Source organism: Pleurodeles waltl, chromosome 7 (genome assembly GCF_031143425.1).
Source record: "Pleurodeles waltl isolate 20211129_DDA chromosome 7, aPleWal1.hap1.20221129, whole genome shotgun sequence".
In the NCBI taxonomy this organism is placed as follows: Eukaryota; Metazoa; Chordata; class Amphibia; order Caudata; family Salamandridae; genus Pleurodeles; species Pleurodeles waltl.
In genome coordinates this window covers 937810557-937837620 of record NC_090446.1, presented here as the reverse complement: position 1 = coordinate 937837620, position 27064 = coordinate 937810557, and the positions used below count along the sequence as shown (strand labels likewise).

The following is a 27064-nucleotide window of genomic DNA, read 5'->3' as shown; positions in this document are numbered from 1 at the left end:
TATTGCTGGCTATCATTTAACACCCTTTCCCTGTGGAACCAGGGAACCTACCTCTTTATTGTGATGAACCTGATGTCTCAGAAAACCACTGTCCAGCAGCATCGCCATGTTTTAAAGAATGTGTTGCAGAGTGGATGCCATGCACCTCAGCAGGGACATGCAGAGAACCCGAATGGGGTATGTGGTTTCTTCAAACCTCTTTGGGGGCTGCCTCTGTTGTCATTACACTAGTGTGGATGACATTTTCCAGCTCCAAACTTATTGGGCCACCCTTGTCAGCACTGCACAGCTGGGTGCGTCTTTCCCTGGTGCAGAAAACTTAGCAATATCTGTTGGCTACAACTGGTGGTGTGGCAGCCAACATGGAAGGGAGTAACAAGAGCTATCCCTATTACTATGAAACATCCAGGGGATTTTCCCTACACCTGGAGGATAAAGATGAACACTTGCCTCTCTCCCTTCACTGCTTGGGAGGCCACATGACCTAAAAGCAGAAAAATAAAGCGGTGGGAGCTCTCTATAACAGGATGAGGCCAGGGAGATCCTCAACAATAGATCCCCTCAGCACTAAAGAACCAATCATCCCAGTTCTGGAGTAGCCAAGACTAGAAATGATGCTGGAGGAGAATATCCCTTCTGTATAAGCCCAGGGAGGGAATCTTGGAGTCTTTGGCCATCATTATGACTACGGCAGACGGGTAGTTTTCCGCCAGTATGGCAGCCTCCCCGTCGGGTCCATTATGAGTTTCCCGCTGTGGCAGCGGGCGGAAACTCAGTTTCTGCCTGCTGGCCCAGCGGGAAACCGCCTTCAGCATTGTCTCCGGCTCATAACAGAGCAGGTGGCAATGCTGTAGTGCGTAGGGTGCACCAGCACCCGTCGCAATGTTCACTGTCTGCAAACATGACAACGGGGCTGGCCAGGGCAGCAAAGTGCCCCCTGCACCCTGTCTCCGCCAGCCTGTACATGGCCATGAAACTGCTGGAGGAGAATGGGGTTGTAATCCCCAGGGCAGCGCTGCTTACAGCGCTACCCTGGTGGATTAGGACCGCCAGCACCTCCAGACCGACGTGAAGTCGTAATCTGACGGTGCTGGCAGTCCAACTGGGCACTACTGCCGCAGTCTTAATATGGCGCTCAGACTGCCGCTTTGGTGGCACTCTGACTGCCACTGCGACCCTGGCAGTCTAATCATAATGAGGCCCTTAATAAGTCTGTGACCTCTTTCCTATTTATTCCCCCGTGAAGTGCAGTTTAATGGGGTGGCTTAGAACACTCGAAGTTGTGTCTAGAAATGGAACTGGGAGGGAGAAAGAATATTGAAAACCTAATGGAGGCTGTGACCTCTCCCAAGCTTTCCCAGGAAGGTGACTTCACTAAGGATCTCCAGTGAGGAATTGAAGGAGACAAATCCTTCACTTGCATTATATGAAATGATGTCCTATGAACATTCATAGGCCGTAACAACCGGGAATCAGAAGAAATATCCTCCAGGAAACTTGGAAAAGGATTTACATACTGCAAAAATACCCTTGTTTCTGCACCCTAGCCTTGTCCCCTGTTGGTTCTCATTCACAGCATACCATGCTGAGATTAATCTAGCATCACAGCTTTTCGCTCCAGAGATAATTCTGCAGCTGGTTGGGTTCGATGTCTTTGATTCAGTGCCACAAAGAAAGCTTTCTTCCTTGTGCACACTTCGTAGGTAGACATGAACGTTACACTCTGTCTTGGTTCTTCTCAGGCTGAACAATTTCCACCACGTTAAGACATAACAAAGGCCAGGTTCAGTGAGCTAACCATGGTTTCAGTTTAAAAGGCCCGCTGGCTTCGATGAGATGGTTTCCAGGAGGCCCTTTCCATGTCTTTATTTGGGACTGTCACCGAATGTTTTACAATTCTTTAGAGAGACTTCGAAGCTGTATACATTCAAATGTTTTATTTATGACCCAACCCCAAGGCTATATAAAATAGAACACATCACCTAAAACCTCAAATTGTGCAATTTTTAAAATGATAAATATCACGTTGTTACCGACATTCACTGAGATTGGAGACAATAATAAATATGAACATAAAACATAATTTGTATCTCATGTCAAAAATGTGTCTTAAGCACCTCCTTCTAAGAACAGTAAAACTGGGCCAAAATAACTAATCCATATATAAAATCCCGAGCACCCTAATTGCGCAAATTACAAATCTTGTCTTCCTGATGCAGTCCTGACCTCGTGTCCTTCTTATTTTGAACTCCGAGTCTTATATTACTTTTAAATAAAATTGTAGTATGTGCGGACAGACACGCCCTGTGTCCACCTTCCTTTGACTGTGAACCCAACCCTGCCACATGGATCTGCATTCTGCCTACCCAGGTGACTGGGCCTGTGCCCATTCGAAGCTAAGGGCCAGATGTAGCAAGCATTTTGCATGGTGCATACTGCGAAAATCGCAGTTTGAGCCATGCAAAATGCTCATCGCGATGCACATTCACATATTGCGAGTCGGTACCGACTCGCAAAATGTGAATGCGACTCGCAAAAAGGAAGGGATGTCCCCTTCCTATTTGCGACTCGCATCGCGATGCCAAATTGCTTTGTGACCGCGAACGCGGTCGCAAAGCAATTCGCAGTTACCACCAGTGTCACACTGGTGGTAACTCATTCGCAGAAGGGAAGGGGTCCGCAGGGGACCCCTTCCCATTTGTGAATGTTGCCAAAAAGGTTTTTTCAGAGCAGGCAGGCACTCCAATGGACCACTGCCTACTCTGAAAAAACTAAACCAAATGGTTTCGTTATTTTTTTTATTTTGCAACTCCTTTTCTTTTAAGAAAAAGGGGTTACAAAATAAATTAAAAAACTGCTTTATTTAAAAAGCAGTCACAGACATGGAGGTCTGCTGTCTTCAGCAGGCCACCATCCCTGTGAGTGCAGGGACTCGCTATGGGGTCGCAAAATGCGACCCACCTCATTAATATTAATGAGGTGGGTCTTTGCGACCCCATAGCGAATCGCAGACGGTGTCTGAGACACTGTTCTGCATCCGATTTTGCGAATCGGAAATTGCGAGTCGCACCGACTCTCAATTTCCGATTCGCACAACTGGCCCTATATGTGGCCAGGCAAAGGTCGGGAATTCAAGGCTTTCGGAGAAGACAAACAGCCAGAGGCGGTTGCCAATGTTAAGTCCGTCTTTGTGTTACCTACTTTTTAACAGTGTTCCCTGAGAGAGCTCAGCTTTCAGACTCAGAGAATATCTTCAGATCCTATCCCACTCCAGAGAAGGAATGCAGTCAGCAGCGTAACACAAAAAATGCCTGCACTACCACATTTGTTAAGAAGCCCCTACAATTCCAGTCAGGCTATCACACAAGTGTCCCAAGACCTTTGGACAAGAAGAGAGGGGTTATACGGTTTGGTGGCTTCCTGAACCTGCATAGGCGTACATCAGTGCTTAATTTGAACCGGTGGTTTCCGGTGGGTGGTACCGGCACTTATTTTGAGGGACCGGCACTTATTTTCCTGCATCAGGAATTTACCGCGAGCAAAAGACTCATATGGGAAAGACGGGGGAAGAGAGAAACGAAAAAGCGTCACACAGGGAGAACGTGTCTGAGTACTGAAGCAGACCTGTACATCTACATAGCAGGATAATGTATTGTATTGTATTGTATTGTAATAGTATTTATAATGTGCTTTATAATGCATCATATAGAGACCCAGAGACAGGCAAACCTTGAGGCAGACAGGCCATGAGTTGTTTGAAGGGACAAACCCACAGCCATATTCGGACAGATATCGAACTAACTGGAGACAAATATCACAACACATGGCTTCTGGGACAGATCTCCACCCAGACAGATCTTTCTTAGACTTAAGACAGACAAACAGCCTCCCAACATACAAATCCAGATCTTTTTAAAGGCATCAAATGTAGACTGCATGGAGGCAGACAGGCAGCGCTGCTGTCAAACACACCTTGAAACCGAGATGTACAGGAGCAATCCATACAAGACAGCAAGCAACCCATATGGAAAGCTTACACCCCCTGAAACAGGCATACATATGCCACTACACAAACCCCCCTGTCTGCTCTTTACATACTGACATATTTGGCTAATAGGTCATCTTCTTCCCTTCCTGTTTTGCAGATTTGGAGTCTGTGCCAGCACCCAAGAAGCAAGTCAGTGAAATCATACCAGGTAATGTTTGTAAAACCTCAGCACCTCTGGTGCAAGAACTGCTGATTCAGATAATGTGCCTAAAATTCCAGCACCTTAGGTGTATTTTAGTCTTTGATAATAAGTAGTATGCTGATTTGTTACTGGTGATGCGAAGGCTGAGTGCAGTGGGGGTTGTCTGCCCTGTGGCAGGTTGGGCGCAGTTTGTCTTATGTAGTTGGGCATATGCTCTACTTTTAATGTTATCAAAAACCTCAGAAATGTAATGAAAAAAAGGTGAGTTTATACTTAGGTGTTGAAAAGAGTTAAGAACTGATGTCTAGAAACCGAAACCCCCCTAAAAGTTGCCAGTTATTTTAGATTAGTGAACTTAGCATAACTTTCACACCTGTCATGCTCTGCGTATGACATCATATATTACATCACTCACTGCGTGTTAAATGAGATCATTAATGACATCACTTATGACATTTCAAACAACATCATTGATGACAGCGTCCTCTACGCTCATGTAATTAGGCATGTTACGCCTTTGTCCCATTTTCTATAACCAGTCAAATGATAATAGATATAACCTTTGACCATATGCTGGGCGCAGAGAATATCTGTTAAGTTACCCACATTTGGTGGGTGTTAACCACTTCATAAAGCTCACCATGCACTCTCCAGTCTACTCTGCACCACTCCACGACACTGCACTCAACCCTGCAGAACTCCACTCTGCATCACTGCACTCTACTCTGCACCATTCCTCTCTTTACCACTTCAGTCCATGCCTCTCTACTGTGCATCACTCTACACCAATTGACTCTACCTCACTCTACTCTACCATGCATCACTGCACTCTTCACCATTACAATCTATGCAACTCCGCTGTACGGCACACCATTCTATGCCATTCCACTCTGTACCACTCTACTCTGCAACCCTGCACTCCATGCCACTGTACTCTATGCCAATGCACTCTACTCTGTACCACTTCACTTTACACCGGTGCATTCTATGCCATCCACTCTATGCCACTCTAATCTACTCTACACAACTGCACTCTATGCCACTGCACTCTACCCTGCACCACTCCATGCTACAGTGCTCCATTCTGCTCTATACCACTTCATTCTACTCTGAAACATCTACTCTGTGCCACTCCAGTCTACTGTACTCTAAGCCATTACAATCTACGCTGCACCGCTCCACTCTGCACTGCACAACTCCCCTCTGTGCCACTCTACTCTGTACCGCTCTACTCTATGGCACTTCACACTACTTTAACCACTGCACTTTATTACTCAAAAACAATTAATTCTATGCCACTGGGCTCTATTGTAATTGTAATTGTACTTATATATCGTGTACTACTCCTGACGGGGTGTCAAAGCTTTTTGGTGAGTAGCAGGCTACTCCGGAACCCAAAAGGATTAGTGGTGGATTAGTATAAGGAGATTTAAGTATGGTATTAGTATAAGGAAATATGAGTTAATTTGAGCGGTGGACATGTGAGTTTGTTAGTTGGATTGAACAGAATAATGGAGGGATAGAAGAGGGAAGAATTCAGAAAGTGCTAATTGGAAGATCATGGTAGTAAAATGAGGTTTGGGATTAGTAAAGAAGAGATGGAGGAGGGAAAAGTCTGTAGTAAGGGATTAGGGGGATCTTAGTAATAAAATGAGGTTTTGATGAGTCAAAGGAGAGATACATGAGGGAAAATTTAGTAGGGATGTTTGGGAGATCATAGTAGTAAACTGTGGTTTGGGTGAGCCAGGAGGGATAGAGGAGGGAAGATTCTAGGAAGTGTTATTTTAATGATCATAGTAGTCGAATCAGGTTTCGGATGAGTTAGAGAGTGGATATACAGGATAGATAGATAGAGGTATAGGGTGAGATAGAGTAGTGTGTTGCAGAGAGTGACTTTTTGACATTTTTGTCTTGTGCATTATGACTAAAGTAATAAATACATAGCTACATTACATGGGAAGGGAATATATGTATAAGGAAGATAATATATTGAGATTTAAAGTTGTATTGTGTAAACACATATTTCAAGTGTTGCAGTATTTGAGGTTCATTTATTTGTAAATGTGTAAGTAAACAGCACCTCACTTGCCTCCCTTGGTGTACAAATTACCGGACTCATTGCAAACAGAATGGAACTCAAGAAAGTGAATAAAATGCACTTCTTGATCTGCAGGGAATTAATTATAACATCTATGAGTTTGAGTTAACAGCACTTGTGTTAGCAACTAAGTTACTCTTCCTAAGACTCTGGCTGGAGAAACCCAAACTGTGGTTGCAAGCAAAGAAAGCCAAACGTTTGTGGAAATGGTATCAGGCATGGATCTGTGCTTGCATACATACTGCTGATCCAAAACCAAGGTACAGAAAACATGTATTTACAGGCACATAAATGAGTAATCAGACCTAAATTCCAAGCTGCATGCACTGACTCTACTACTACTATATTCTACTCTGCAACACTCTACACCACTACATCACACCAATACACTCTATGCCACTCTACTCTATGCCACTGCACTCTAACCTGCACCACTTCACTCTGTACCGCTCCACTCTATTCCACTGCACTCTTCACCAATCCACTCTAAGCCACTTTTACTTACTCTGCATCACTGCACTCTATTATACTGCACTCTACAGCACTCTATTTTATGCCACTGTACTCTATGCTGATTTAATCTACTCTCAAACAATCTACTCTTTGTTACTGCACTCTACACCACTCTATACTATTCCACTCTATGCCACTGCACTCTACACCAATGAAAACTACACCACTATGCTCAAAACAATAAACTCTTGGCCACTGTACTACACGCCACTATATTTTACTCTGCAATACTCTACTCTACGCCACTGCACAATATGCTACTGCACTCTAAACCATTACACACTACATCATTGAACTCTACGCCACTCTATTCTTTTCTGCATCACTGTACTCTATGCCACTGCTCTCTAGGCTACTTTACTCTGCACCACTCTAGTGTACACCACTGCACTGTACCTCAATGCGCTCTATGCCACTCTACTCTACACCGCTGCACTCTACGACACTCTACTCTTCAACACTGCACTCTCCTTCACTGAACTCTCTGCCACTCTACTCTGCACTACTCTAATCTATGCCACTGCACTTTACAACACTCTAATGTACTGTGCACCATTGCACTATATGCCTCTGTACTGTACTCTGTATTACTCTTCTCTATGCCAATGTACTTCACTATAGACCACTGCACTCTTCATTACTGCCTTCTACACCACACCACTCCAGTCTAGGCCAATCCACTCTACTCTACACCACTCCACTCTGTGCAAGTCACCCTATGCCACTCCATACTATATACCCAGTGATGGTTCCATTCTGCCCTGCACCACTCCATTCTACCGTGCATCACTTCGCTCTACGCCACTTCTCTCCACTCTGAAACAATCTACTCTATGCTACTGCACTTTATGCCTTTCTACTCCGTGCTGCACCACTCTACACTTCTCCACTCTGTGCCACTCTCTTCTACGCCACTGCGCTCTGTGTCATTCTACTCTACACCACTTCACTCTACCAATGTACTCTACAATACTTTACCCAAAATTAATAGGTCACCACACCACTGCACTCTATGCCAGCTACTCCACACCACTATACTCTACTCTGCAACATTCTACTCTACGCCACTGCACTCTATGCTACTGCACGCTATGCCACTCTACACCATTAATTTTTACGCCACTGCACTCTATGCCACTCTATTCTGCTCTGCACCACTGTATGGTATGCCAATGCTCTCTACAGCACTCTGCTCTGCAACACTATATGCCTCTGCAGTCTCTGCCAATGGACTCTACACCAATGCTCTGCACTCTAAGACACTCTACTCTGCAAGACTGCACTCTCTGCTACTGAACTCTACGCCACTACATGCTACACTACTCTACACCATTGCACTCTGTGCCACTGCATTCTATGCCATTCTTTTCTACTCTGCACCACTGTACTGTACACCCCTGCTCTCTATAGCACTCTACTCTGCAACACCCTACTCTAAACCACTGCACTCTATGCCACTGAACTCTATAGCAGTGCGTTCTTCTCTGCAAGACTGCACTCTCTGTCACTGAACTCCACCTCTGAACTCTACGCTATTCTCCAATACTACACTCTATGCCACTGCACTGTATGCCACTGCACTCTACTCTGCACCACTCATGTCTAGACCAATGCACTCTACACCATTACACTATGCCACTTCAGTGTACTCCGCACCTCTGCACTCCATGTCACTGCACTCTATGCCACGCTACTCTGCACCTCTTCAGTATGTCCTGATCACTCCTCTTTACCCTGCACCACTTCACTCTCTACTCTGTTGCCACTGCACTGTACGCCACTCTACTCCACCGTGAGCCACCCAAAGCCACTCTACTCTACTCTCCACTACTCTATTCTCCACCCCTCTATGTCACTCTTCTCTACGTCTCTGCACTCTACGCCAATTGCACTCCATACCACTTTACTCAAAACCAAGGCACTCTAAGCCACTACACTCTATGCCAATCAACTCTGCACCACTGTACTTTATGCCTCTTCACTCTAGGTCCCTCTACTCCACTCTACAACACTCTGCTCTGTGATGCTCTATTCCATTAAAGTCTACTACAATACAACTTCACTCTACAATGCTCCATGTAACTCTTGCTACACCACTCCATGCCACTTTACTCCACTCTATTCAATAACACACTACTATACTTCACTCCACTCAACTACTGCACACTACACCACTCCAGTACTCCACTCTATGCCACTCCACTCTATGACATTCCAGTCCATGACACTCCACTCTACACCACTCTGTGCTGTTCCACGCTACTGCACTACTTCACTGTATGCCGCTCCACTCTATGACAATCTACTCTGCTGTATGCCACTGTACTCTACAACACTCTACTCCACTCTAAGCAAAGCCCTCCATGCCACTCCAGTCTGCTCTACACCACTCCACAACACTCTATGCCACTTAACTCTTTGACACTGTACTCAACTCTACAACACTCTACTCCCTCCACAACATTTTACTCCACTCTCTGCCACTCCATGACACTCTACTTCACTTCACTCCACTCAACTCTACTCTACACCACTCCTTGCCACTGTACACCAGTTCATAATACCCACTCTACTCCACTACACTGTTCTGCAGGTCACTCCACTTCATGCCACTCTCCTTTACACCACAAACTTTTAGCCATGCTGAACGGCTGCCAAATTGATGTATAACATGGCAAAAAGATATTGGCAAAGCCAATAGCTGTTGCATAGGAGAGAACTATTGGTTTTGACAATGCTTGTTAAACCTTGAATGTCCACCATATTTTGTGGGGCCGAACCGGAGAAAGTACAAACTTGTATTAGTGAATTCCTAAATCTTACTGGTTCTAGTATGGGGGAGCTTGCTCTTCTAAAAGAGTGACTACCTCCTGATAAAGCCAGATTGTGGACTAGGTACCCAGGTGTACCATGGTGAAGGGCTTTGTGCGTCCAGCAGGCTATCCTGAGGATGATCCTAGCTTTGACTGGAAGCCATTGTAGGGACTTTAGTGAAGGTGTGAAATGGTGAAAATGCCTCAGTCCTGTTAACAGTCTTGCTGCAGCATTCAGGGTGGCCATCACTGATGCGAGTCTTTATTTGGGGTCTCCAACAGTGTTGCATTTCCATAGTCAAGACTAAATAAATCCTACGATTGTATTGCTATTTTGAGGTTGGAAACTAGTATGAATGGTTTCAAGTTCTTCAGCAGTCTAAGATGTAGCAGTACACTCTGTGTGAATGTGCTAATGTGAGCTTGAATGTTGAGATTTTTGAGTATTATTCCAGGGATTTTATGGATTCGATGGTTGTGGAATTGCAGCCCAGTGCATCCAGATGAATGAGCCATTTTTGTAGGAAAGGGGAGTAGTGAGGGGGAGAGATGAGCAGGTATTCAGACTTTAGAGAATTAAGTTTGATGAGAGTTAGCACTTGCCATGTTTAGATTAGCCACAATGTATCGTTGAGATGTATAATGTCTTCTAAGGAGGATATCTTTAGGTACATCTGAGTATCATCAGCGTACATGTGGTGGGAGAGGTGTGCTTGATTCAGGATCTCTGTTAGCGGTTCAATGTACAGATTGAAGAGTTTTGGGGAGATAGTGGAGCCTTGTGGGTCTCCCAGTCAGACAGGAGATTGGTTGGAGAATAAGCTTCCCAATTTGATTGGTTTTGTAGCTAGGAAGTGACCCATTTTAGGATGTTTCCTGATAGACCCATTCTACGTTCAAGCAGTTCAAGGAGGTTGTTGTGGTTAACCATGTTGAATACTGAGAAAGGATCAAGAAGGATGAGCAGGCAGGAGTTATTTTGGTCCAGAATTTTTAGTGCATCATTCATGATGTGTGATGGGTGTTTCCGTACTGTGACCTGGTCTAAACTCCAATTGGGTCTTGTTGAGTAGGTTGACATTATTAATGTCTTGGCACAGTTGGTTGTGTACACATTTCACTAGAAAAGGGATGTTTGTGACTGGTCGGAAGTTATTCAGATTAGTCTGGTCAGTGTACACAGACACACACGCACACAGACAGAACACACACACACACTTATAGTTAGGACCCTGTTTCCATAGAAAAAAACATTTTTTGACTTGCCTATATCTTTGGCACTGTTTGCCGAATCTTTAAACAAATTGTGATTCTTGTTGTGCATGGAGATACATGAAAACTCTGCAGAGTTTTGCGAACAGGCAGAAACAGGCATGTCAGGCTGCTTATGCTGATTTTTTATGCTGGGAGCACATTCCATGCTTAAAAATCAGTGCAAATGGCACTATGCGGAACGCAAGAGGGCACTGCTTCTCGAGTTGATTTTGCTGCTGCTTGAGTAGATTTTTCACTCAAGTGGCAGCTTTCTTATCCAGAACGGTTGCGACCACCCACGTTGCGGAAATTTTGCCAGGTTCCTTCCTAGCGTGATCCAAAATCATGCTAGGTGATGCCAAGTCTCACTCACACTTGCTAATTTACCAGTGATGAGCTTTGCATGAGAAAATACCCTGCAATGCAGCGGTTGGCAGAATTTGGCCAGCACGCCGCGTTACAAGCGTAACACAGAGTGGCCAATATCTATATATGTGATATATAGAGGTGTTAAGTTCCATGATGGTGTCACTGATAGATTCCGTGATGGTTGCCACTGGGTAGTTACAGTTAGGTCAGCGTTTCCATAGAAAATGTGTTTTTTGTGTTGACAATAACTTTGGCACTGTTTGGTGAATCTGTACAAAACCCTTTACGTAGTTTAAGAACAGATGTCAGAGCACTCGTGATATCAAAATTAGAAGTTACTAATAAGTCCAATCTTCTTTGTGAATTGACAACAAACTCGTGTTTGTCTCAGAGTCCAGTTTTATTCATAATGTTCTATTGTCCTCCATAAGAACAGCCAACACGTGTTTCATCCTCTGAGAAGTTTCTCTCTTGAGGACTTCATCAGGGCTTCATTTCCATTGGAGTGTAAAGTTGAGAAATTCTCAATAACTAGGTGAAAAGTCTTAATGCCATATATTCAGTCCAAAATAAACATTATATCGAGGTAGTCTCCGTCCGTATCTCTCATATGGAATCTAATCTAAATTCAGCAACACGTGTTTCATCCTCTGAGAAGTTTCTCTCTTGAGGACTTCATCAGGGCTTCATTTCCATTGGAGTGTAAAGTTGAGAAATTCTCAATAACTAGGTGAAAAGTCTTAATGCCATATATTCAGTCCAAATAAACAGTATATCGAGGTAGTCTCCGTCCGTATCTCTCATATGGAATCTAATCTAAATTCAGCTTCGGGAAACAGCCGCGTGGTCCAATACACCCTGCAGCGTTTCCGTATCATCAAGCAACATTGTGTTGCTGAATTTAGATTAGATTCCATATGAGAGATACGGACGGAGACTACCTCGATATAATGTTTATTTTGGACTGAATATATGGCATTAAGACTTTTCACCTAGTTATTGAGAATTTCTCAACTTTACACTCCAATGGAAATGAAGCCCTGATGAAGTCCTCAAGAGAGAAACTTCTCAGAGGATGAAACACGTGTTGGCTGTTCTTATGGAGGACAATAGAACATTATGAATAAAACTGGACTCTGAGACAAACACGAGTTTGTTGTCAATTCACCAAGAAGATTGGACTTATTAGTAACTTCTAATTTTGATATCACGAGTGCTCTGACATCTGTTCTTTTGCTGTTTTGTTTCCCTTGAAACATTGGAGGACTAAGGAAGATCCTCTTGTCAGAAGCACCGTGCCATGAACGGAATGTGTTTTTACTTTGAGGGACTTACTGTGAGCGCCCTAATCCTATGAATTTCTTCCTAGCTGGCACTGTTTTGATTCCCTTTACGTAGTTTGTGCACAGAAAGTTTTGGGGATCAATCAAGGGTCAAGAAAAAAGGGGATCCTAAAATGCAAAAGACCCATATATTTTTTCGATAAACATATTTAACAAGCGCTACTGCAAAAACCGCTGAACTGATTTACATCAAATTTGGCAGGAAGCTTGAACTTGATCCACAGATTGTGCATTTTATGATTTGGTGCAAATCCTTTCAGTAGTTTTTGAAAACAAATTAAGGTATAAAAATATTTGTATATCTAGAGGCTCACATGAGTCTTGCGAGATCACCAGTTTAAAAATAGAGTGTTCTGATTGGTCCAGGAAACTTTTTTTCCTTTGGCCATCACGCTCCTGATGGAGCCAGACTCTTCCAGGAGTAATCGCTCATTTTGGCTGCTAGCAACTTGAGAAAAATGTTGCTGCCAGCCATTACAGGACACAGGAACTTAGGGCCAGATGTCCGAGAGACTTTTCCTGTTCGCAAACAGCCCATTGGGCTGTTTCCAACTGGAAAAAGGCTTTTCCGCATGTAACAGTCCAATTCTGTGAGTCGGTAACCTGTTACAAACTTGCAAAATAGGTTTGTGAGTTGCTATTAATAAGGGGCTTGCCAAGGTCTCTCTTTCTCATAACGTCAAAGGAGGATGTAAGATTGTTTTGCAACTGTGAATGCGGTTGCAAAACAATCACAGTTACCGCCAACTTCAAGTTGGTGGTAACCCATTCACAAACGGTAAGGGGTCCCCATGGGATCCCCTCCCCTTTGTGAATGGAAGCAAAAATATTTTATCAGAGCAGGTAGTGGTCCCACGGATTACTGCCTACTCTGAAAAAATGAAAAGAAAACTTTTCATTTTTTTTCCTTTCCTTCAAGGAAAACAGGCTGCATTAAAAAAAAAAAAACTGCTTTATGTAAAATGCAGTCACAGACATGGTAGGTCTGCTATCCCCAGCAGGCCACCATCCCTGTGAATGCTGCCATTCCAAATGGGGTCGCAAATAGCGACCTACCTCATAAATATTGATGAGGTATGTCATTTGCAACCACATCGGGAATCACAAACAGTGTAAAACACAGTTTTACATCCCAGTTTGACCAAGTCTGAGATTTTCTAATAGCGAATCGCTAAGATTTGCTATCAGGAAATCGTAGACCCAAACCTACATACATCTGGCCCATAGTCCCCTGTCCTAAACTTTTAAAAAGAGTGTAATATAAGGGGGAAGGGTAGGTATAGGTCCCATGGGTTTGACCCCACGGAGCCAAAATAAAAAAAAAAGTTGTTTTTCCCTGCCAGTTTATTTTTAGTATATCAGGAAAGGGGCGTGAGTAGGGCCACTCTCCTTTTACAATTTTGGGCCCTGGGGACCCCATCTCCAGGGGCCATTTAGATTATCAAAGGGAAGGGAGTATGCAGCCCCCTGGATGAGCCGTTTTCAGCTCCAGAGACCCCACCCCCTGGGGTTGATCCTTTTCCATAAGGGGAGGTGGCACCCAGCTCTCTCCCTTAGCTGTTTTTGGCCATAGGGACACCATCCCCTGAGGCCCAATATCTTTATTAAGGCCCCCACCCCTGGGACTACTTTAGGGAGGATTAAAGGATAATCTCTTTCATGATCCAATAAATGCTTTGCACATTTTACCGCCATAGTTCAATGTATTTAATCCAATGTTTCACTTTGCTCAGATGAGGTACATTTCGGAGTTCCCTCCACCGTCCTCTCTTCTCAGTGTCCTTCCACACAAACGCCACCGGAAAGCCAGAGTTATGTGAGTATAATTTTTCTTCCTGTCAGTATCGATCAGGCACTAGGTGTCCACTGTTTATATTTTCTGTGATTCTTGACTGGCTTTCAAACTGGCTTCTTTTACTGATCACGTGTGCTCAGCTTTCACCTAACACAGCATTTTGCACTGTTATTGGGGTTATTTTTTCTGATCTCTTTTGCACATATACATGTACATGTGTATGTAAGTAAGTGCCAGAACTGATGGGCAAATACTTAACTTTGCCAATGTTTAATTTTGTCCTTTCTTTATCCTTTTCTATTTTTTGTCATCTTTGTCTGTTTATCCCTTATCATCAGGTTATAGTAATTCAAAGCCAATAGCATATTTTCTTTGTGTGAATAAGAATCAGATTTTTCTTGCATGTGCATTAAACAAAAAATATATATGTATTGTAAACACACTAGCCTCAAAGGAAGCACCCATACTGCTCGTTCAAAAAAGGCATTTCTTTTATCTTGCTTTTTTATTATAAGAATATGGTTGCAATGCTTAAGTTGCAACCTATTTCTCTTTTCCCTTCTTTTACTGTTTGTGGCACACGCTTAAAAAATAACCATCACACCAGCTTGCTAGGGCCAGACCTATTGGATTAGCCAGTGCTTGTTCATTATGCATGTCTCCGGTTTATGGTAGATAACTAGGTGTAGGAAGTTGGCTCTGTATATACTATTTCAAAGTAAGAAATAGTGTGCACAGAGTCCAAGGGTTCCCCTTAGAGGTAAGATAGTGGCAAAAGTAGATAATTCTAATGCTCTATTTTGTGGTAGTGTGGTCGAGCAGTAGGCTTATCAGAGGGTAGTATTAAGCATTTGTTGTACACACACAGGCAATAAATGAGGAACACACACTCAAAGACTTACTCCAGGCCAATAGGTTTTTATATTGAAAAATATATTTTCTTAGTTTATTTTAAGAACCACAGGTTCAAGATTTACATTAAACACTTTAAATGTGAGGTACTTCACTTAGATACTTTAGGAACTTTGAATAAAAGCAATATCATATACAGTTTTTGTAAAAATGGCAATAAGCTATTTTCAAAGTGGACACTGCAAAAATCAACAGTTTTTGGGGGAGGTAAGTAAAGGTTAGATTAGGAGGTAAGTAAAACACTAACAAGTCTCAGTTCTGGGGCAGAGGCAGCCCACCATTGGGTGTTCAAGGCAACCCCAAAGTTACCACACCAGCAGCTCAGGGCCGGTCAGGTGCAGAGGTCAAAGAGGTGCCCAAAACACATAGGCGCTTATGGAGAACAGGGGTGCTCCGGTTCCAGTCTGCCAGCAGGTAAGTACCTGCGTTCCCGGGGGCAGACCAGGGGGGGTTTGTAGAGCACTGGGGGACACACAAATTGGCACACAAAACACACCCTCACCGGCACAGGGGCGGCCGGGTGCAGTGTGCAAAGCAGGCGTCGGGTTTCAGGTAGGGAATAATGGACGCACCCGGGGGTCACTCTAGCGGTGCAGGCAGGCACAGGGGGGCTTCTCGGGACAGCCACCACCTGGGCTAGGCAAAGGGTCGCCTGGGGATCACTCCTGCATTGAGGTTTGGTTCCTTCAGGTCCTGGGGGCTGCAGGTGCAGTGTTGGTTCCAGGCGTCGGGTTCCTTTTTACAGGCAGTCGCGGTCAGGGGGAGCCTCTGGATTCTCTCTACAGGCGTCATTGTGTGGGCTCAGGGGGGGTCGTCTCTGGGTACTCACCGGCTCGTAGTCGCCGGGGAGTCCTCCCTGAGGTGTTTGTTCTCTGGATCTGGAGCCGGGGGCATCGGGTGAGAGTTTGAAGTCTCACGCTTCCGGCGGGAAACGTGCACTCTTTGAAAGTTGCTTCTTTGTTGCAAAGAAGTAGCTGGTTTTGAGCAGGGCCGCTGCTCACAGGAGTTTCTTGGTCCTTTAGTCCAGGGCAGTCCTCTGAGGCTTCAGAGGTCTCTGGTCCCTGTCGGATGCGTTGCTGGTTGCAGGTTTTTGAAGTTGGAGACAGGCCGGTAGGGCTGTGGCCAAAGCAGTTGTCGTCGTCCGTCTTCTCTGCAGGCTTGTAGGTCAGCAGTCCTTCTTGTTTCTTCAGGTTGCAGGAATCTCATTTCCTGGGATCTGAGGAGCCTCTAAATACTGAATTTAGGGGTGTGTTTAGGTCTGGGAGGGCAGTAGCCAATGGCTGCTGTCCTTGAGGGTGGCTACACCCTCTTTGTGCCTCCTCCCTGTGGGGAGGGGGCACATCCCTAATCCTATTGGGGGAATCCTCCAAACTCAAGATGGAGGTTTTCTCAAGGCAGGGGTCACCTCAGCTCAGGACACCTTAGGGGCTGACCTGACTGGTGGGTGACTCCTCCTTGTTTTTCTCATTATCTCCTACAGTCTTGCTGCCAAAAGTGGAGGCAGTGGCCGGAGGGGCAGGCATCTCCACTAGCTGGGATGCCCTGGGGCGCTGTAACAAAAGGGGTGAGCCTTTGAGGCTCACCGCCAGGTGTTACAGTTCCTGCAAGGGGGGGGGGGGCGAGAAGCACCTCCACCCAGTACAGGCTTTGTTGCTGGCCACTGAGTGATAAAGGCACTCTCCCCATGTGGCCAGCAACATGTCTGGTGTGTGGCAGGCTGGCAGAAACTGGTCAGCCTACACTAGAAGTCGGGTTGGTATTCAGGGGGCATCTCTAAGATACCCTCAGGGTATATGTTACAATAAATTGCACACTGGCATCATAGTGCATTTATTGTGCTGAGAAGTTTGACACCAAACTTCCCAGTTTTCAGTGTAGCCATTATGGAACTGTGGAGTTTGTGTTTGACAAACTCCCAGGCCATATACTCTTATGGCTACCCTGCACTTACAATGTCTAATGTTTTGCTTAGACACTGTAGGGGCGTAGTGCTCCTGCACATATACCCTCACCTGTGGTATAGTGCACCCTGCATTAGGGCTGTAAGGCCTGCTAGAGGGGTGACTTATCTATGCCAGAGGCAGTGTGAGGTTGGCATGGCACTCTGAGGGGAGTGCTGTGTTGACTTAGTCATTTTCTCCCCACCAGCACACACAAGCTGAAAGGCAGTGTGCATGTGCTGAGTGAGGGGTCCCCAGGGTGGCATAAGACATGCTGCAGCCCTAGGAGACCTTCCCTGGCATCAGGGCCCTTGGTACTAGGGGTACTAGTTACAAGGGACTTACCTGAGTGCCAGGGTTGTGCCAATTGTGGAGACAAAGGTACAGTTTAGGGAAAGAACACTGGTTCTGGGGCCTGGTTAGCAGGCCTCAGTACACTTTATTTTAAGAACCACAGGTTCAAGATTTACATTAAACACTTTAAATGTGGAAAAACACCGACGACGGAGAGCAAGATGGCGGCCGCGTAACGCAGCCGCGAAGCGTCTGCTCCGACCAAGGAAACCTCCCAGTGTTGCGGCAGCTCTCCCGCGGGTCGGAGCTTCCTTCGGCAGTCGCGCTTAGAGGAAAACAATGTAGCGGCATTTTAGCAACATTGTGCTGACTCGCGTTGCTTCACCTGCTCCCTCTTTTTTTTGGGGATGACCGTCCCAGGACTCTCAGGAGGGGCGGCACAGGGGAAATATTGCGGGTGACATTGCTTTTTGAAGGACTGCTTTTCATGTGAGGATTGTTCTAGGCTACTTGGCTCTTGGTTTCTGCGGGGCCCTTTTTTTTTTTTTTTCCCCTGGGAGAAGTAAAACTACGTGGATTTGCTGACGGAGGTTAAAAGGATTGCAAAGTGTTTTCCCGGGATGCGGTCTGGACTGCTCCTGCTCCTACCTGAAGACAACTACAGGTCTGTGCTCACGGGTCCCAATTGGGGGCAATTTTCGACGTGGACTCAAAAAACGGTCAGAGTTTCTTTATTTTATTACAAGTATTTGACACTGGGCGTATATTATAATAACGCATTTTGCATTAAAAAGCAAAAAAAAAAGGTAAAAATGCCACCTAAAGGAGTGAAAAATGTGACTCTGTCTGGACGAGGCAAGCCGGTAAGAGTAAGCCTGTCGGCACGGCAAGGGGGGGGTACGGATATAAAACAAGGCTTAGGTGAGAAGGTTGTCTCCAAAAACAAGAGTGCTTCACTGGACAGGTATTTTGAGAAAGGGAAGGACATACTGGTGGGGGGCATAGATACCCCCCCCCACCGCCGTGGAGGAGGCTGATCCTCTAGTAAACGAAGAGATGACGGCTATAGATGTGCCCCCCCCGCATGAAGGTGGGCAGAGTGATGCTGAAGATGTGGCAACTTTACAAAAACAAGCTACCGGGAGTCAGATGGAGCAGAGGGAGCAGAGGGAGGGCGCACAAGGCGCTAGGTCATTATTACAGGTGGAGCGGAGGCCAGTGGAATTACGCGATAATGAGACAATACAAGGAGACAAGTTTTTCTCACTATCAGATCATTCAAGTTGGTCAAGCAACGAGCAGCTGGATTTGGAGGCGGATAAAACTTCTTCTGAATTCGAATCTGAGGTGTCCTCTTTGGCACTGGGAAAGGAATTACAGGAGAGTGGCAGGAGTGCCACTGTTAGGAAAAAACAGAGGAAGAGAAGTGAGCAAGTAGGACCTAATAAGCACTCCACTAACCCATTGGACACTAAGGGTCTTCAGGGGCTTCAGTGGGAGTATTCCAAGGATGATTTAACTCTATATGATAATGGTGAAAAACAGCCTAATCCTGTGTCACTGGAAACCATATATCAAAGCATTATGGAACATCGAGAGGAATCTAAATTAGAGAGCCGTAGGACTCAAATGGCTTGCCGCAAGATGCAAATCCAAATTCGTCGAGTAGCTAAGACATGTTCAGAGTTTACTACACGGATGGAAGAAGCAGAGACCCGGATCTCGCGTCTGGAGGATGAGGCTGGAGCTCGCCAGTCATCTCGAGAAATGATGGAGAAACAACTTGAGGACACTCAGTGGAAATTGACAGATTTAGAGGACAGAATGAGGAGGAATAATCTGCGCGTCCTGGGTGTACCAGAAGGACTTGAAGGATCAGATATACATAGCTTTATGGTCGCACTTTTTAAGGAAGCTTTTCCGGACTTACACCAGTGGGACTGGGACAAAGAGGTTCAAAGAGCCCATCGATTTCCTTTTAGCAAAATAGGACCAAACTCAGAAGGAGGAAGTGGTAGACCTAGAGCAATATTAATCTCTTTGCTTAATTATCAGGCAAGGCAGGCTATATACGACCGAGCTCGACCCAATGCTAGAAGTAAGGCTAAGGGATGTGAGTTTTTTGTGAGACCATACTATTGCCATATTACTGTTGAAAAAAGGTGGAGGCTCCGGCAGTTAATTCAGCCACTTCAAAGTAAGGGGGCACAGGTTTTTTTATTAAATCCGGCTAAACTGAAAGTAGTAATGGATAATAGGACTTACTTCTTCACGACAGAGGAGAAAGCAAGGGCTTTTTTGGGTGGACTTAACGGTCCGGTTCCCTAAGATAGATTTTCTGGATTGGGACATAGGGGTGGGGGTAAAGTAGAGAGGGTTAGGAGTTAAGCCCTGAGAAGTCGAGCCGGGGGTAAGATATTGTTTTGGCTGAAACAGGGTTAGATAGAGAGAGATAAAGACAAAGAAAGGGAGAAAAGGTAAAAGAAAAAAAAAAAAAAGAAAAAGAAAATCATGCACTGGGTAGGGACGGTCGGAGCGGAAGCTTTACCATCATTAGGGACAGTGAGATCCCATACTCTCCATAAATTGGGTGTAAGGGTAGGGGTAAGGGGTGTAGGGGGGTGGGGGGGGTGGTTGGTAACAGGGTTGGGGTACAAGGGGTGGGAGGATGGGAGAGGGGGGAGAGGGGGGAGAGGGGTGGTGGGGAGTGGGGGGGCACTAATATAGGTAGAAATGTTCAGAATAATTTAATGAAGACATATCAAAAGAAGAGGATGTATAGGATTCAATATCAACAAGTTGGTTTCTTTAAGGGAGAAAGTACTGACGTGAGTTTGGTACATCAAACTGAGTGATATGGCAAATAGATTAAGGATTTGTACACTGAATATTTGCGGTCTAAATAGCCCCCAGAAAAGGAAAAGAGTGGCAGCTGGTCTTAAACTAATTAAATCAGATTTATATTGCTTGCAGGAAACACACATTGCATGGAGTAAGCGAGAGCTCATACGAGAGCTTGGGTTGACGCCTCTTGTTTGTACCAGACAGGAGGTTTCGACACGTGGGGTGACGATACTTGCCAGAAATAACAATGTACAAGTTTGTAGATCTCGAGCAAGTAACGATGGGCGGTGGGCTCTCTTAGAATTATCTGTGAATACATTTAAATTTACCCTCTGCACTATATATGGATCAGTTTTGGACGAGGCTGAGCCTCTGGATACGTTGAATATGGAACTAGTTGGATGGCCCTTACCAATAATTATTTGTGGCGACTTAAATATTCATTTAGAGGTAGGTAGCAGGAGCATGGACACCCAGAGTTTATATCAGGGACGAAAGCCTAAAGTATGGAAAGCTCTAAGGAGGTTAGTAAGGGAACATGGGTTGAGAGATGTCTGGGAAAATATTAAAACTGTAGATCCAGGGTATACCTATTACTCGTTCCCACATGCTAAATTGGTAAGGTTGGATTATTTTTTCGTATCACAAAACTTAATCCATGGGGCTGAAATAGAATGCAAACCCAGATTCTTATCAGATCATAATCCATTAATATTGTCCATAACAATTAAGGGACCATCTAATCCGCGTCGTGTATGGACATTTGATAGGAAATTGTTGGTTGACCCAGGATATATATCTCATATGAAAGAGTGGATTCACCACTTTTTTGATATCAATAGGAATACGGCAGATCCGGGGATGGTATGGGATTCATTTAAAGCTGCAGTGAGAGGTGAAACTCTTAGCTATAGTTTGGGAATACAGAAAATTAGGGGGAAGGAAATTGTAGAACTTCAAGAAAGATTAATAACAAAAGAGAGGGAATTAGCTAGTAAAATTACTAGTAGAGAAGACATTACTCTCACTCAGACCCAAATGGTGATTCTTAAGGCTAAAATAAATGCTTACTTGAATAAAACAGTGGCAGCCGTCTATCAAAGTCACCGATTGGAGTGTTATGAATATGGTGAATCCACAGGAAAAGTCTTAGCTAGACGGGTCAGACAAAAGGCAGTTAAACAGAATGTTTTGAATATAATTGATGGTAATGGGCGGAAACATACAGAGTTAGAAGGAATTCTAGAGGTTTTTAAGGGTTACTATCAGGAGCTGTATAGTGAAGATATAGTGTATTCTGAACAGCTACAAAAAAAGGTTAGTGAATTTCTGAGGGGATTAAAGAGTACAAGGCTCTCTTCTGAGGAACAAATTACATTAGATGCACCAATTCGTATTGATGAGATAATTGAGGCAGTAAGCTCCCTGGCAACAGGGAAAGCTGCTGGACCGGATGCAATACCACTTGAATTTTACAAGACCTTCCTGATAGACATTAAAAAGGATATGCATAGCATTTTTTGTATAGCGCAGGCAGGTCAGGCACCCTTATCGTGGGAATGTGCAAGTATTATAGTGCTAAAAAAAAAAGATAAATCAACAGAGTTCCCCAGTTCATACAGACCCATATCTTTGTTAAACGTAGATGGAAAGATTTATGCAAAGATTTTGGCCAGTAGATTGGCAAATGTGATAGTCAGGCTGGTTAGAAAACAACAACATGGGTTTATTCCGGATACAATAGATCATATAAGAAGAATAATAGCCATGTTTGATCTTGCAGAACTATATCAAACAAATTTAGGATTATTACTTTTGGATGCCGAGAAGGCATTTGATCGTGTATCGTGGAAGTTTCTATGGGAAGTCATGCGCTGGAAAGGTATAGGGAGTGGATATATCACAGCTATAAAAACTTTATATGTAGCCCCAAAAGCTAGAATTTGCATTGCTGGTTTGGAATCAGATACTATCTTAATCTCTAGGGGGACTAGACAAGGGTGTCCATGTTCCCCCTTGCTCTTTGCTCTATATATTGATTCTTTCTTGCTGAGATTAGAAGAATGCAAAAATATTCAACCTCTATTATATCATGGAGAAACATATAAGGTGTTTGCATATGCTGATGATGTAGCTATAGTGACAAGCAACACGGAGGAAGCTATTAAGGCAATAGAAATAGAGGCAAGAGAGTTCGGAAAATACTCCGGATATAAGCTGAACTCAGATAAAACACAAATAGTATGTTCTGGGCACGTTTCACTAGTAGATAGACGATTGGTATCTGAAGCAGTGTATTTGGGGGTGAAGATTACATCAGTGGTTAATCGGTTGGTGGAAATTAATGTTATCCCATTATTAAATAGAATAAAGAGGGATTTAGACCGAATGCATAATTTGCACTTATCGCTAGAGGGTCGCTGCAATGTATTGAAAATGATGGTTCTGCCAAAAATCCTATATTTATTTCGGGCTATTCCCTTTGAGGTTGATAAAAAATGGCTTAAAAGATTGGAAAAGATGGGGAATAATTTTTTATGGGGATATGCTAAAACGAGAAGGGCAATGAAGTATATGACACTTCCCAAAGATCGAGGCGGGTGGTCAGTCCCTAATTTTACACTGTATTACTACGCCTGTTGCCTTCAACATATGGATTAATTTATAAGGGGAAGTTTTAAGGGTAATGAAGAAGTAAAATCAACCCCTATTTATACTATGATGGCGGGTGGGGAGGCAAGTGGTTGGTTATCAAAATTTGAGGAACCAAGTTACTTTAAAAAAGTAAGATTTAAACCTTTTTTGTCCGCCTTCAAGGTTTGGGCTCAGATAAAACGGAGTATGGGACTGGGAAAGATTACGGCTTATACACCAGTGAAATTTTCAACTATCCCAAATCATATCTTTAGGGATCCCATAATAGATTTTTGGCGTTCTAGGGGAATAAATAAAGTCGGAGACTTGTATTGTAAATCCGGTTATAAATCATTTACGGATCTGCAGTCTCAATTTGGCTTACCTAAGACCCATTTTTTAAAATTTTTGCAAATACGAAATTTTTTACAGTCTCAGAAGTGCGTTACAGTACAGTTGTCGGAGATCCCGGTAGTTGAGGCTGTTAAAAATGGGGCAAAGATTGGCAAGTTATATAAGTTACTAACAGAGTTACAAGTAGATGATATGGCACAACAGAATGAGAGATGGATTGCACGATTTGGGGTGGCTGGAGAGTGGGTGGACCAATCCTTAGCCATGGCTGAGACAACATTTCTATCAGCTAATTTGAAAACCCAGCATTACAAAACACTGATGGACTTATATTATACTCCAGCAAAACTGAAAAAGTGGGGGATATGCTCTGGAAGCTGCAATCGATGTGGGGAAGTTGAAGCTGAGATAATACATATGTTTTTTGTATGCCCAATGTTGCAGGGAATATTAAATGAAATAGAGGTATTCCTTAAGAAGATCACGCATTGCAATATTCAGGTTACTGTTATGCTGGTAGTATTGGGAGTCGTGGACTCACCTGAAAGTACGGAACCTGCACTGTATAAAATAAGGCGATTTTTATTTTTGTCCATGGCAATATACCGCTTATGTATTGCTACAGATTGGCTCAAAAAAGAACCCCCCACGTTTGAGAATTGGCGCTCTAGATTACTTACCATCTATAATACTGAATTAAGTCTTTATAAGTTAAAGGGTCATAAGAAGAGACATAGAGGAGAACGAATGTGGGCACCACTGACTAGATGGTTGGAATATCAAGACACAGTTTAAAAAAAAAATAAAAAAAAATGCTAATTGTTTCGATATGTGATATATATAACTGAGGTTTTTTTAAAAGGTCTTCTTTCTCCCGTTGTTTTGTTTACTTTACTTTCTTCGCACGGATATATTATGTCTTCTTCTTTTTTTTTCTCATGTAACCCCCTCCCTCCGACATATTAAAATAAAATAAAATTTAAAAAAACAAAAAAAAAAAAACACTTTAAATGTGAGGTACTTCACTTAGATACTTTAGGAACTTTGAATAAAAGCAATATCATATACAGTTTTTGTAAAAATGGCAATAAGCTATTTTCAAAGTGGACACTGCAAAAATCAACAGTTCCTGGGGGAGGTAAGTAAAGGTTAGATTAGGAGGTAAGTAAAACACTAACAAGTCTCAGTTCTGGGGCATAGGCAGCCCACCATTGGGTGTTCAAGGCAACCCCAAAGTTACCACACCAGCAGCTCAGGGCCGGTCAGGTGCAGAGGTCAAAGAGGTGCCCAAAACACATAGGCGCTTATGGAGAACAGGGGTGCTCCGGTTCCAGTCTGCCAGCAGGTAAGTACCTGCGTTCCCGGGGGCAGACCAGGGGGGGTTTGTAGAGCACTGGGGGACACACAAATTGGCACACAAAACACACCCTCAGCGGCACAGGGGCGGCCGGGTGCAGTATGCGCAGACTACAATGGTTGGCTTTGGTGTTCGGGAGATCTCCTGGTGTATGTGCACAAGCTGAAAAGATGGTGCGTGAGACTGACGTCCCTCGCGCACTGCGTCATGGCTCCCAAAGAAGCAGAAAGGAGGAGAGGGCTACACCCAGCTCATCTCCCAACAAATAGGCGACCTCTTCGATCCCAGGTATGATAGACGGCAGCATCAGTTAGGTACAGCTCTGTCAGTGCTAACAAATAATTTTTAAAGATCCAGTACACATGACACCTGAGGACATCTGGAAGAGCTCTGAGTTGCGTGATCTCAGTGTGGTAATGCGTGGATGTTAATGGATCTGCATTAGTCTGACCCCTAATGAGTGAGACGTATCAGGGCTGCACTCCAAAGAGGAAAAATTGAGAAGCTGAAGAAAAATGAGACTTCAGAAGGAGGGAGATAGAAATGTGACAAAAGAGGGACATTGGACAAATAAGAACATTTGAAGAATGGAGAGAGAATAAGAAGGAAAGATAGTTTTACAAGTGGAAAGGAAAGAGGGTGAAGAAGAGAGAGAAGCTGAGGGGAGAGGGCTTGGAAATGTAGAGAGGGTGAGGAAATAACAAATCCTTGGAGGAAAAAGAATCAAAGGACTAGAAACACCCTAGGAAGAAGAAACGAAGAGAGACTCCAGATACTGGAGAATAAGAGAGCCATGCCTATCCGTAAGTAAGGAGGTCCTTAATCTGTGTTCACTAGATTCAATATTAACATATTTGTGGATTGTTAAAACACGTAGACATGTATATTGGAATAACAGGGGTAACATAAAATAAGTGGTATTGCAGTCATAAGCATTCGGTTTGTTAGAATGTGTCACTCACAGGATCATACAAGACATTGAAATGTCACTCCTACGCGCACTGAAAGCATTGACAGGTAACACATACTCATAATAATACTAAAACTGTACTCATTATTAAACGATACTAATCGATCACTAATTCTTGTTGGGTTCCGGAGTAGCGTGCTACTCATCAAAAAGCGCTTCGACGCCTCGTCAGGGGTAGTAAGCGCCATATAAATACGATTACAATACAATACAGTGAACTGACAGTTTAGCAGCTCTGGAACATGCCCTTCCGCGGTTGTAAAATGTTTGCTCTTCTCGTTTTAAGTGTGTGATAGACCTGGATTGTGTACTATGATCCCCCGCCCCCCCCCCCCCCACACCCACCCCTCCCCTTCATCCCTCTCCTCCACTTCAGGAGCAAAAACGTTGCTTCTGCGCACGGTAGATTATTTTGACCGTAGGAAAGGGCTATTAATTTGTTTATTACCTCTCTGTGTATTCATTTCTGGTGGTGTCGATTATCTTTCAAAATATTAATTAGGTGTTTTCCTATGGTTTAGGTAAAACGCTGTAAAATGATCGCCATCTTGTGGTGTTTGATCGGTGATTGCATTACTTATCTGTAATCTCGTTACTTCAGTTTCAGCTTCCTTGCCCCCCTCCCCCCGGGCCTGTATTGTTGCTCCTGCTCTCCTGTTTTACTACTTGGCATTAAAATGATTCCTTCCTCCAATACTCGATTTTTTAAAATTTTGAACTGGGATGAAAAAGATCAGATTATGTTGTAGTTGGAGGTCAGGGTCTTCATACAAGAGCCATTCCAGGTGGAGGCAAGATATTTATTCCATGTTATGACCTTAGATCACAGCCACAGTAGGTAGGATCTGTTAGGGGTCCATTTTCCCAACACTTGTAATCCATTCTCAAAGCACTGTGTTCCACAAATATTACTTGTGCATGCTTCTTGCATTGAGGTACAAGTGAAATGTTTCCCCACTCTCTCCATAGAGATGCTTTGGAAAAAAGGGTATCTACATGTCTCCTAACAAAGGAGAGTTAGAGAGAGGCTCCGGATGCTGGGGGCATGCAGACCAAAGGGACACATAGTGAAGTCCATCTCTTCCTCGGCCCTTATGCAGGGAGGCACTACATTGCCCAGGGCCCCCAGCAGCTACATAACAAATATGCAAATATGTGGACAGGGGGAGGAGACCTAACAGTCAGGAAAGTGCCATGAATAATGTGTGCAGTATACCATTTTCTCATTCTGATAACCTCCCTAGTTGCAGAGTTACCCATTCTACTGGTGATTATTGTAATACATATTGTATATATTAGGTTAGCACACAATTCACTTTTACTATAAAACACAAACAATTTGTGTGTGTGAACTAATTGAGGAAGGACTGTGGTAAGGCTGCTC

The 27064-nt window shown here is 43.9% G+C and overlaps 1 protein-coding gene across 1 annotated transcript in view; it reads left to right on the top strand.

Moving 5' to 3' along the window:
- LOC138246987 (hepatitis A virus cellular receptor 1 homolog) overlaps positions 1–27064 on the top strand; it is a 178489-nt gene that overhangs the window by 143080 nt on the left and 8345 nt on the right. The window contains exons 3-4 of the mRNA XM_069201736.1: positions 4146–4196; positions 14314–14396. Of these exons, the coding sequence (XP_069057837.1) occupies positions 4146–4196; positions 14314–14396 (134 nt within the window). The remainder of the gene's footprint in view (positions 1–4145; positions 4197–14313; positions 14397–27064) is intronic.